This window comes from Glycine max, chromosome 4, assembly GCF_000004515.6.
Source record: "Glycine max cultivar Williams 82 chromosome 4, Glycine_max_v4.0, whole genome shotgun sequence".
NCBI classification, from domain to species: Eukaryota; Viridiplantae; Streptophyta; class Magnoliopsida; order Fabales; family Fabaceae; genus Glycine; species Glycine max.
Window position 1 is genome coordinate 6,908,162 of NC_016091.4, and position 13,158 is coordinate 6,921,319.

At 30.9% G+C, this 13,158-nt stretch overlaps 2 protein-coding genes across 3 annotated transcripts; both read left to right on the forward strand.

Moving 5' to 3' along the window:
* Nucleotides 1-1,057: 1,057 nt before the first annotated feature.
* LOC100808765 (probable beta-1,4-xylosyltransferase IRX9H-like) lies at nucleotides 1,058-6,034 on the forward strand. Of its 2 annotated transcripts, none has more exons than XM_006577788.4 (5): nucleotides 1,058-1,520; nucleotides 1,758-2,836; nucleotides 3,730-3,979; nucleotides 4,153-4,375; nucleotides 5,698-6,034. In XM_006577788.4, the coding sequence occupies exons 2-4, from the start codon at nucleotides 1,962-1,964 to the stop codon at nucleotides 4,327-4,329; spliced, it is 1,302 nt and encodes a 433-aa protein (XP_006577851.1). In that variant the 5' UTR covers nucleotides 1,058-1,520; nucleotides 1,758-1,961; the 3' UTR covers nucleotides 4,330-4,375; nucleotides 5,698-6,034. The 2 variants fall into 2 exon arrangements, with proteins under 2 accessions (XP_006577851.1, NP_001242118.2); NM_001255189.2 differs by having other exon boundaries at nucleotides 1,191-1,438; nucleotides 5,698-6,012.
* A 3,647-nt stretch (nucleotides 6,035-9,681) lies between these two features.
* On the forward strand, nucleotides 9,682-11,337 carry LOC100305974 (uncharacterized). Its single transcript, NM_001248799.2, is given in 2 exon segments — nucleotides 9,682-9,842; nucleotides 10,938-11,337. Coding segments are annotated over 2 exon segments (330 nt in total). The 5' UTR covers nucleotides 9,682-9,702; the 3' UTR covers nucleotides 11,128-11,337.
* The last annotated feature ends 1,821 nt before the right edge of the window (nucleotides 11,338-13,158 follow it).

The window sequence follows — 13,158 nt, forward strand, 5'->3', positions numbered from 1 at the left end:
AATAAAAATATGTAAACTATTTAAAATAAAATATATAAAATGATATAAAAAATTAAAAAGATTTATATATTAAATATTTTTTAATTTATAAATTTTTATAATTAAAACAAATTAATAACTCTTGAATAATGATACATACAAAATAATTAAATAATATTTATAAAATTAATTAAATAAAATAAGTATTTTAGTAATTTATTATCTTCTTTTTTAATAAAAAATCATAAGTTTAGCTCTTACCAAAATCCATAAAATTATAAAGAGACGTAAATTATAATTTAACCTTAATAAAATTATCATATTTGATATATTGACAAATTTTTGTCGATTACTAAAAGTTTAATATAATTTTTTTAACTAACAAACATTTGAGACGAACTTCTATTTAACAACTAATTATTTTCATCTTATTGGGTATGTGCATTTTAGGATAAAGTAATACCTTTAATTCTGACTTTATATTAAACCAAAAATCAAACATCATATCTTAGTTAAGAATTAAAGTGACAAACTATTTTTTTTTCAATAACTTTTATTAGTCCTTTTCTTTTATCTATGCTTGAGACCCTTTTTTTTTAAGACAAATACACTCTTTATAAGTTCTTCTCCTAACATTTACTCCATTATCTTAAAAACATTTTGTATTTATTGTTCAAACAATTATAACAATTTAATGAAATTAATGTGGTTATTTTAATCCTTTGTTGCACATTAAACATACAACAACACTTATGTTTGACATATAGACAAATTTTACGTCAGTTACTAAAAGTTTAATACAATACCTTTTTTTTAAACCTAGGCTTGAGACCCATTTTTTATTTTAATGAAAGTTTAGATTATGCGCAAATAGAACTCTTTCAAGGTTAGGAAAGACCACTAATTTTAGTAAAGATTTATAACAAAATTTATATACTTTCTATCAACAAAGAAAACTTAGTTTAATTATAAACAAAACTTCGTTTTATATTGGACTCATCATTCATAGGATTACCCTAATCGCAATTCTTGATAACAATTTTTATATAGATTTGTCTTTTTTATTTTTTTTTTATTGTTTTTCCTTTGATGTCCCGCCCATTGACATCGTCAATCACATGACAAAAGCGGTATTAAATTTTCTTTTAAATTTTTTTAAGAAACATATCACTGTCCCTGTCTTTATGTTTTTCTTTTTTCCTTTGCTTTCCTTTTTTGTTTTGTTTTTTTTTCTGGATTTGTTTTCTTTTCTTGTTTGAAGTTCCTTCCTTTTAGATCTAAGACCAGCACAGATTCCTGAAATCCCAGTTAGTTTGACTCACCCTCGACCCTAGAACTAGTTGCGTCAGAAGGGTATCACTCAAAGCTCAACTTTGCCATAGTTCTACCTTTTTAATGCCCCACTTGTTTGGAAAGTTGGAACAATCATGCCGCTTCATTCTGCTTCGCTGTCATTTGGGTAACTCAACTTGTTCCAAACTTCCAGTGTCAATTGTTAAGTTGCTAAAAATGCTATCTTGAGCAAGACACCTTGATATTTGGTATGTGCATTTTCACTGTTTCTACTGGCTCTTCATTATTGATTAATAACTCATTTTGGTTGGTTTTATAGACACTTCAAAGTATTTTTTATATGCGTGATGAAATGTGCTTTGCGGATTTTGAGGGATTTGAGAGGTCTTACTCTTGATATATTCTTGTGGAAGGATTGCTTGCAATTTACATTGTTTATGTACTTTGACCTGATATGCTTTGCTTACATTGTTTTATTATGCCAGCTTTATTTCGCACCTTTGGCTCTGTAACATGATCATCTGGAAGCTCTTGGCAAATGCCAATAGGTCATGAGTCATGACAATTGTTGTTTTTGACTTTGAAAGACAAGAAGTTTATGATTGTTTTGGAATTTGGATACGTTCCTGCCATAACTGTATTCACAGTGCTCATTTGGGGATACTAAACATTGGTTTGGGTTTCTGTTAATGGCATCTGTTAGAAGAACCTTGTCTCCCGTGCCTAGAGCTGGAACTGTAGCAAATGGAGAAGTGTGTTCAGTAGCTTCTCCCTTGTCGAAGTCCTCATCGAGTCCTCAGAACTTCTCACCATCGGTTGGATTGGACTACCGTGCACTTGTGTTTGGTGTTTTCTCCCCAAGGTCTTTCAGGGCTTTGGAGAGATCAAAGCCACGGGGGCAGCTTTGGAGGAAGATGCTTTTTCATTTTTTCATTTGCTTCATGGTTGGTGTTTCTATTGGACTCATCCCACTTGCATCGACACACATGTCCGCAAATCTCATGCCAAAACAACAAGCCTTCTCCTTTGAGGTGATATCTGCAGTGGCAAATTTCCAGCCATTTGAAAATGTAAATTTAAATGTGACCCCATCAATCAACGAGGCTGTGAATTTTAATGCTACTTTGTATTCAACTGTGAAAGAACAGGAACTAATAGATGGAGTGGCATATAATGTCTCCAACAGCCAAATCAGTGAAAATCCATATTTGGAGTCTCAGAAGCTTCTCATAATTGTAACCCCAACACACAATCATATATTTCAAGCATATTATTTGCATCGCTTGTCGCAGACATTAAAATTGGTCCCACCTCCCTTGTTGTGGATTGTTGTTGAGATGACTTCCCAATCTGAAGAAACTGCTGACATCTTATGGAGTAGTGGGATTATGTACAGGCATCTCATTTGTAAAACAAATCTAACCAACCCAAGCCATAGGAGCATTCTTCAAAGAAATGTTGCAATGGCACACATTGAAACTCATCGTCTTGAAGGAATTGTTTACTTTGCAGATGATGATAACATCTACTCAGTGGAACTCTTTCAGCAAATGAGAGAAATAAGGTCTTTCTAGTTTCCAAGATATTAATTTTGTTAGCACCTGTCTGCTTTGCCTTCTCTTTCACTCTAGCGACTCGGATGCAATTTATAGTCAAATGTTTGTGATATGTAATTTATTGAGGCAATATGGATAAGATACAGCAATTATACCTGTATTTAACTTGCTATGAATTTCTGATTGTCACTTCTTTAAGGATAAGAGACATGGTTCTAATTTTGTCTGCCTAACCTATTGAAGGAGGGGTATGGGGAGGGTCATTATAAGTGTTGTTGATTGACTTGGTGTCATATTTTAATTTTTATTCAATTTCTGAGAAAGAGACTACATACATAGATACATACATTGTAATTGCGAAGGTCTTCTGTGTTGTGCAAAGTTATGTCAGAATGAGAGTCTTTCCCTTCTTTTAATACAACCTTAGTACTCAAATTCTATCTATCACTTGCCTTTATTTTGATAGAATTCAATAATGATAGGAAACCCCTGGCCCCTCACCTCTTTTGGTGTAGAATCATATGATGAATTAGCAGTGGCCAAAGGCATGGGTGTGATTATTATGGCAAACTACACTTTGACGCCTTACAAATACAAACCTTATCATACAAAATAGAGAATTATTGTTTAATAGATGGTTGTTTATTTCGAATTCTAACACACCTTAAAAAGTTAAGAATATAATGTGTATGTATTTGTATTTGGGTGTGTTTATCTGTTGAAAAGTGAACACTAATGAGCAGTGTGACAATGTTTCTGTTAATCATCTCCTACTCTTCAATCAAATTGGGTTATGCAGAATGTTCTGGCACATTCGTCTTTCCTACAATATTTTTGCGTTTTCAATTATTCTTTCATTTGTTAGTTGTGACTTGTGAGATATCGTCATTTTGATTCTCAGGCGATTTGGAACATGGACTGTAGCAAGATTATTAGGGGATAAAAGTAGCATTGTCTTGCAAGGGCCCATTTGTAATGGAAGTCAAGTAATTGGATGGCATACAGATGAATCAAATGGGAAATCTAAAAGATTTCATGCTGAAATGCCAGGTTTTGCCTTCAATAGTACAATACTCTGGGATCCGAAGAGGTGGCACCGCCCCACTCTTGAACCTATCAGACAACTTGATTCGGTCAAGGAAAGTTTGTGGGTTAGTAAATTAATATATCTTTTTTTAATGATTTTATCTGTTATGTAACATTATTTTCTGTATCTAACCCATGCTGTGAAAACATATCTAATCAGATTAGGTAACATCAATAGAGTGCCATACAACCTGAAATCATGCCTTGATCATTTATGAATTTGCTTTTCTATATGCAGGTTAGCACATTGATTGAGCAGGTGGTTGAAGATGAAAGTCAAATGGAGGGCTTAATGGACAACTGCTCGAGAGTTATGGTCTGGCATATTGATCTTGAATCATCTTATTCGTTCTATCCTCAGAAGTGGATTGTAAAGAACAACCTAGATGCCATTGTTCATCTTCCACTTGTGTGAAGTCCTCAGATGAAGAAGTGGAGAGCAGTAAATTGTCATCCTAATTGTAAGTGGAATCTTTATTCTCTAATACTTCTTTATTCCATTTTGATTTTTTTTAAAATAAACTACTGTCCTGCAGTTTATATTTCAAGTTTTACTTTATGGATGTTTGGAACAATGTTAAAATTTCAGTGATTGGAAGATTTGCTATCTAACATAACTAGCTATCCAGAGGGGAGAACCAAATCACTTAAAGTACTCAATCAAGCATCCCAGACTACTTGATGTGGGACTTAAGCACCACTTAAAATGATGCTGAGACTGCACTCCCTTTCTACAACTAGTTTTGATACCAATTTAATAAGTAGTTAAGTACTCAAGCCCTTGGGGACTTAAGCATCCCATAAATATCTGAGTCCCTGTCAAAGTATCGTCCCGAACATTCAATACTACTTGATGTGAGACTTAGGCATCCCCTAAATACCCAAGTCCCTATCAGATAACCACTACCCAGATCGTCAAAGAGTCCAAACACATCAAACCTAATGGGGAGAGAGAATCTGTTTGATCTGTTCGTCAAACATTAACAAACCACAGCCTGATTGAGGGAGTCAAATAGTTATGGGAAGGTGGCAAACATGGGTGATGGACTGTTTGAGGCTAGGCATTAATGGAGATGGTGCTGTGAGGCAATGACAAAGGTCGAAGATACAGGAGCAACACACCCAAAAGAAAGACTGACTAAACAAGTAATTTAATGAAATATGAAAACTACTCCTAAGAAATCATCCAAGATATTTTAACAAATGGATTTTAATGGAAAGAAGGAGAGGGAACATAATTTACTATTACATCCTTTAAATAGACAGAGTCATGAAGTTAAAATATAATTTAGTCAATTAGTGTAAAATTTTCTCTCCCCCCATTCCAAATCTTCCAATTTGGTGTGGAAGCCAAAATTGATGGAGGAGAAATTTTGGCCATCTCCATTCCACTCCCCATCTCTCTAAATGTTTGAACCAAACAAGAAAAAATATTTTGAAAGTTCCTTCTCGTCCTTCCCTCTAATATTGCTTTCCAACCAAAGACTATGCAAGATAGATACAGTAATGATATTAAGAGATATGTTCTAGATATTTATATTTTGCAGCCGAAATAGCTTGAATTCTATCTGTCTGTGATTGAAACTTATGTTTTGAGTTTGTGGTCATATGTCGAACAAATCCAGAATAGTACATTCATGCATTTCTTGTGTTAAATTCAAACTTTCCCATCTCCCTAGGTGTTTTGATTTAAAATTCATTTCAGCATTCTGCATTTAAGGGAAGACTATAAAGAATTGGTGGTGCCTGCTAATGCTTTGTTATTTATCTTTTCCTGCTCCAGTGCCTACTCAGATACTCCATTTAAGGTGACACACTGCCACTCCGGCACGTGATGGCGTAGTTGTCAATTGTGACAAAGTCCATTAATTAATGGTTCATTTTCTCCCCTCTTAACAATTTGTACATTATAATAGTTATACAGTTTCTGAGTTGTGCCACTCCAATATGTGGCACGTTTTGGATTTTGTAGAGTTTGTGGCAGGGCAGGGGCAGGAATGTGTCATTTGGCCCCTGGTACTACCCTTATCTGTTGTTACAATTAAGCAATCTCTCTTCTGTAAAATTATGAGAGGAATTTTGAATGCCAAAATATTTAACAATTTTCACTGCATTTGGAACTTGTGATTTTGTGCAACTGAATGACGTTTTCTTTTTTTATATCTTCCTCGGATGTGGTAAATGGTAATCATTGTATATAACTCCACCGAGTGCATATATCAGTACAATGGCCTATTAAATTTACAGTATATAATTCAAAGTAATTTGTGTAGAACAATATACACTATTATTTTTTTTCACCAGAGAAAGCAGGCCAAACACGGTCCCTAATCCATAGTAAATCATTCGGGAGCCATTAATGGAAATAGTGTTGGGATAAATATGTATGTCAAAGATCTAATACATTATGTTATTAATTTTAGTAAAAAATTATTCTTTATTTTATTATTATATTTATTGTTTTATTAAATTATTAATTTGACAAGTACTTGATTAAAATTAGAAATTTGTTATCATGATAGAGATTATGATAATGAGAAATAAGTTTTTTATAATTTTAATCTAAATTGTTTTTAATCTTATGATTACTATGAATAGAACATCAATAATCTGGATAAATTAATATATATTTAATGGTCTATGTTAAATAAATATTAATAAATTTCATTTATTAAAATACATACATAGATGATGTACATGTGAATGTCATCATTGAATTGACTCAAAGTGAGAATTCTTAATGATTAATATCATCTTAATTGATAATATGAAGTTCTCAAGGAGAGATATAATAGTTTGCTTTCACTTGAGATTATTTATCATATTTTAATTTCAAATACCTAATACCTTAGGATACTAGTTGAGTGAATATTGTATATGATTAAATACTTGTAGAATTAATTATTAATTAAGAAGGAATTCATCAATTTTAGATAAGACAATTGAATGAAAAAAGCAAAGAGTTTTTTAAGTCATTCATTGATTAAATACAATGTGCACTTGTTAGAATTTGATAATAATATTATATTCTAGAGTTAACCTTGAACTGTAATAGAAGAAAATATTACATTCTTAAAGGCAAAAAATATTATTTTATGTTATTTGAACGTTAAAGAATATTATTAAATGTCTACCTTGATTAGTAAATTAATCAATTATGATTAATTTACTATCGATCTATTATTGAACCTACAAAGGAGTGTTTAAATCGTTGCAAAAGAAAATAATTTATTTAATAATTAAATTAGAGATTTAATTTAGTCAAATAAATATTTTAATAAAATAATATTATATTATTTGTTAGCACAATAATATAATTAATATAAACAAAGAGTATTATTTGATAACGTGAAACTTGTTCATAAAATAAGAATAAGATTATATTGTTACACCTCATCATGTGATTAGTTATTATAATTAGTTATGTGATTGTTTGAGAATTAATTGTATCTTGTATTAGGAAGCTTTTTAAGATAAAAAGATATGAGATAGTTTTTTATCTTTAAATATAAAAACAAAAAGATATAAAATTATTTTAAATAAAATATCTCTTTCCTGAAAAGGCCTAAATCCATATCTCTTTAACATTATAAGAATATAACATATAAAGTATGTTATAATTTTTTGCTACTAAAATATTAGAAACACTTGTATGTAACTATCAAATAAATGGTATATTTATGTGTCCATTTTTTCTCTTTTGTCTATAACATGTTTTGATTAGTAGGAATTGAAGTCTAATATCAAAAAAATTACATTCATGATCCTATTTAACTAACTTAGTTAAATTTCCTTGTTCTCTCTATAGTTGAGGGCAAGAGCAAAATATGACTTTTTTGGGGTTATAATGAGACTTCTTTTAATAATTTTTTCGTTTTAGAGTGAGTTTATTTAAACTTAAAAAAATAATTTTAAAATAAAATCTTTTTATAAAAGTATTTTTTCAAAAAGTAGATAAAATTTGTTGCTTAAAATAAGTAAAAATTTATTTTTTAAACAAAAATAATTTAGACAAATATACTAAAAAAATATAAAATTATTTGTTTTATTAAAATAAATGTTTATTTCAACAAATAAATTTAAACAAACTGATTCTTAATAAGAATCTCTAAGACTAAAGAAATCAAGTGAAGTAAAATTATATTGATTTATTCAGATTGAAAACCGAGAGTTTGTGTGTATGTGTAAAAGTATATCATGTGAGAGAATACAAGGAAAACTAATTTTGCATGTTCCATGTTATGTAAACTTCATTGATATTTTAGAGAGATAGTGAGGGAATAATTCAATAAAGGGGTATTTCTGAAGTTGTTTTCGTATAAATTCTCGTTTTTTTTGGTAGAGTAATGAAAAGAAACAACGAAAGAAAGAAAAAGAAACAAACTGCAATCTAATCTAGGGGAAAGGGTGCCCATATACTAGTTTATCAGGAGGGTGTTCATGCAAAAGAAAGTTGTCTCATTTTGGCCAAAATGTCAGCACAAGAATTTCCTTCACTATCATCGATTAAGGTGCATACATGTGAATAGGACTGAACATTATGAAAAAGGTGCCATGATTATAAATTATCATTTGCTTCATATTTTAGCCGTACTATCATCGTCATTAATTAATGTAAATTAAGACATGCTTATTTTACAGCAGGGCTATGTCATGTTTCTAGGATTCTGAGAGAAAAAAAAAAGAACAAAGTGCTCCCTATTCGATTTTGCATGCCTCCGAGTCTCCATTTCTGGTGTCACCGTCACTATGATTAAAATTTCCTTTTTGCCATGTCAAGTGAGTTAACGGAGTTATAACGGTGTTAGTTTATAATGGATTTAATTAAAATCTTGATATCACCACAGGTATTTGTTGAGTAATTTAACCTACAAACACATGCTAATCAGTGTTTTACAAACATTAACATTGATTAAAAAACTTAGAATAGAAATATTTTTATTAAAAACTAAAATTTATAATTTTTTATACTTTCTTATGATTTATATAATGAATATTTTTTATTTTATTTTTTTAACCAATATAGTAAGGGCATTGTTAATCTAAAAACCAAAAAGTTTGAGGCTGATGCTAGGTGCACCTAGCATTATTGCTGGTGCACCCAACACTTAATGGGAAAAGTCAAAAATATTCCTGCTTATTTTTAAAAAAAGTTGTGCACTAAGCTTTTCTTCTTCTTTTGCGAGTTGAATCTCCTTCTTTCTTGAACTGACTCTTCTTCTTCCGTTCTTTGTGAGCATTATTGGCGGCATTATCGTGGTGGTTTTTCTCTTCTGACAGGACGAAATTCAAAATCTGTATAAACCTTACGGATCAAGTTGATTCGTAAGGCTTAACGGATCAACTTGATCTGTACCAGTCTTACGGATCAATTTGATCCGTATGCTCTATGGATCAGCCCACTCACGAACACCCAGCAGAGATGCAGAAATGCGTACCTCATTTGTTGTCGACGTCAAACAAATCACCGCAACAATGAACACCAGCTCCTTCACCTTCACCGAAGCTCACCTATCGCAAGAAAATATCGCACGAAAGAGAGAAACACAAGAAAAAAAAGCTCCACAGCAAAAATCACAATCAATGTGCACCCAACTTTTTAAAGAAGATAGAAGAAGGGGCATTTCTGGCATTTTTAGAAAATGTTGGTGCACTAGTAATAATATTGGACCTCGGGAACAAAGTTTGATTGATATTTTCAATAAATTTTGTATTTTTAATTTTGTTCTCAGAGGTCTATAATACAATACACGATGAGAAGAGACATAAGGTGGTTGTGGAAGAAGAGATGGAGGAAGCAAAGGGAGTAGTGAAGCACGTGCTCCTAGCTAAGTTCAAGGACGACGTCACTCCAGAGCGGATTGAAGAGCTCATCAAGGACTATGCCAATCTGGTCAATCTCATCCCACCCATGAAGTCATTCCATTGGTATCTTCTTCATGTCTTTCTTTTCTTTCTCACACTTGCAATAGATCTGGGCAAACAATATCAACTTCTTCACAAATTAAAAATAGGGGCTGCAAAAACTAAACCCAATGACAAAAAAAATTGAATTTTTAACAAGTTCATTAAAATGGGTTTGCCCAGGTTAGCTGATGAATGAGTACTAAGTGCTGGTGAGCAGAGTGAGTGGATGTGGAATATTAATTGGATTAGGTTTCAATTTTTTCTTTTATGGCTACATTTTGATCCACTGGATATGCTTGTGGTGTTCAGAAATGTTTCTGGTTGATTTTTATTGAGATTATTAAAAAAGTCCATAGGGGTGAAATTGCAGGGTTTTCATTTCAAGACAAGATCTTTGCCTTTTCTGCATTATAGGGTCTTTTTGTTATTTATACAAGCTGAGTATGATATTAGTTAGATCATACACGTTTGGTTCATCTTATTTTATTTTTGTCTTCTTAAGAGAGTTTTTTAAAAAATAAGTGATTATTTTGTGAATTTGAGATGATGGTATTAGCTTCCATGATCTCCAACCTGGAAATTGTCCTATCTATTGTTGGATATGGTGACTAGTCTTAGGTGTTAGAGTTAGATCTGGCATGCCTCCTGGATTTAAAAGATCCCTTATTTGGAGGCTTAAGTTTGCCATTGCCAAGACTAATAGTGTGTTTGGATAGCTAACAAAATTGATTCTGGCCCCAAAATCATGGTGGAAAATTGAAAAAGTGGAAGCAACTATTTGTTGCTTGCTTTGGCTTTCAACATAGAATTGGAATTGATTATGGAAAAATTGAGGTAATATCTAATCCAAAGACACCATAAAGAGTGTTTGGCAAAAATTTACAATTTTAATGGCTCAGATAAGGCCTAAAGGAATAGAAGATTTGGATTGTTGTTAAAATTACATGCTATCATGTTAAGAAAGATGGAACTTGTATAGGTGATTGAGAAATGTTATTCAACTATTGCATTGCATCTTACTCTCCAAGCATTTGCACATGAACCCCTTCTAGTGGCTTGATTAAAAAAGATTTCAAAGCAAATATCTAATGCCCATATATGAAAAATGTATTGTAGGGGCAAGGATGTAAGTGCTGAAAACCTGCATCAAGGCTTCACTCATGTCTTTGAATCAACCTTTGAGAGTCCAGAAGGCGTTGCAGAGTATGTAGCTCATCCTGCCCATGTTGAATATGCAAATTTGTTCCTTTCCTGCTTGGAGAAAGTCATTGTGATTGACTATAAGCCTACCGTTGTTAAGCTTTGATTGGAGAAGTAAAGCCTCGTTCACTGCTAGTGTTCTTATAAAAATAAACTTTGTTTTCTGTCTAAGCAATTTCTGTATACACTACGATGCTCCTCCCCCGTCATATATTGAGGGTTATTCTCTCTTGTCTTGATTTTGACAATTCTAAAAACCTTATTGATATAGGACTATGTACTATTGAATCACTCCAATGTTTAAAAATCAAGAGTCAGTTACTTATAGTTTTACCTAAATAAGTTCAAAACGATCAATCTGGATTGTTGGCTTGCAATTAGGAAATTGGGGTACATCACTGCACGTTTATAGATAATACAGAGGCATATAAGGGGGGATCGGGGTTTAGAGAAGTGAAATTTGTATCTAAAGAATAAAGTATCCAATCACAATCACAAGTTTATATACGATGAATTTTGTTAACTTTTATAATAATCATTTTAAAAAAATGCAAATCCCCAATAGGAAACATGAGTTCTTGTGTATGCCTAAGAGAGTGAGAATAGGAGGAAACTAATTTTGACTGTCAATCTTATTTTGATGATAGATATTATATTCCTTCTGTTTTATTATAATTATCATGTAAGAGAATTTTTTTTCTAAAATAATTATCATTTTAGTTTTTTAATATAACATTAATTATTTTTTTACTTATATTTTTTATAACATTAATAATAGATAATAAAATTTACAAATGAATTAGTGATGATATAAGAGTTAATGTTGTAAAAATTATCTCTTTCATTTAATTATTTTTTTAAGGGTAAAACGATTATTATCTTGGAATAGAGGGAATATGTGATATTTTCTAACCCAAAAATAAAAAATAAATATTAAATAATTTATAACAACTTATCCACTTTACGCAACTAATTGAGCTAAAACCTATATTAATGAATGTTATATTTAGAATTAGTATAAATTTTAAATGAGTTTTAGAATACACAAATTAAGTAATGTTATCATCAAATTTTAAATGAGTTTTTTTTGTTATACTCCAACATTTTTTAATTATATTTTTTTTGTCAAATACTCTTTCCATTTTGATTATAATTTTTTGAAATCATTATTGATGTAAAATTTATGAATAAATACATTAACAATATACGATAAGTGTGTTAACTTTTATAAATAAAAAGTAGATATAGTAACAAATGAAAATAAAATTGATCGTATGGTTTAGTCACAAAATTTCATACATAATATTCACTTTTATAAGAATTGAGTAGTATTTTAGTTGTGTAATATACAGAATAAATGTTTATTTTAAATAATTAACATTTATAAAAAAAATATTTTTTAATCTTATACACTAGTTGTTAACGTGCAAATAGAATCTTTCAATCTTATAGACTAGTTTTAACGTGTTGGTTTTGGGAGGATCATGCATATTCATTTATATTATTCTAGACATGAAAATTCCGTGTTAAATTTTATATGTAAGTGCTCGACCGTTCTCTGTTTCTGCTCGAGCTTTGGGTGATTCTTTCTTTTTAATTGGCATCGATATTGTTTCTTACTTGGAACTAATGCATGACCATATTCGTAAATCAAGAGATACTATCTTATAATGCCCATTTGCGAACATCAGGTACGCACTGTCATACATGTTCGTGAAGAATTAATTAAACCATGTCATGTTCATATATACTCAGAAACTAGAAAAACATTTGGGTGTTAACTTGCCTTGTGACTGGTGCCGCTAATGGCGTGAGTCGGATCTGAATTTTCTGTTGTTCCTTTTTCAATTATTCTTGTGTGGTGTCCTTTAAAAATCACACAATTTTAAAATTGAATCACAAAATTAAATATTAACATAATTACATAGATATGGATAACTGGTAAAAAGATAACAGAAAAACTAATTTCACCAAATCCAGCCAAATTTTACTGGTTGATAATTTATTGCATCAGTTGGAAGTCCAACCAAATTTAATGCATTCATTGAAATTTTTTAACCATTTATAGTGCGGTCTGGTGTCAATTTCTTTGAAAAAACAAATAAGTTATTGTTACTTGTTTCTTTTATAAATAGAA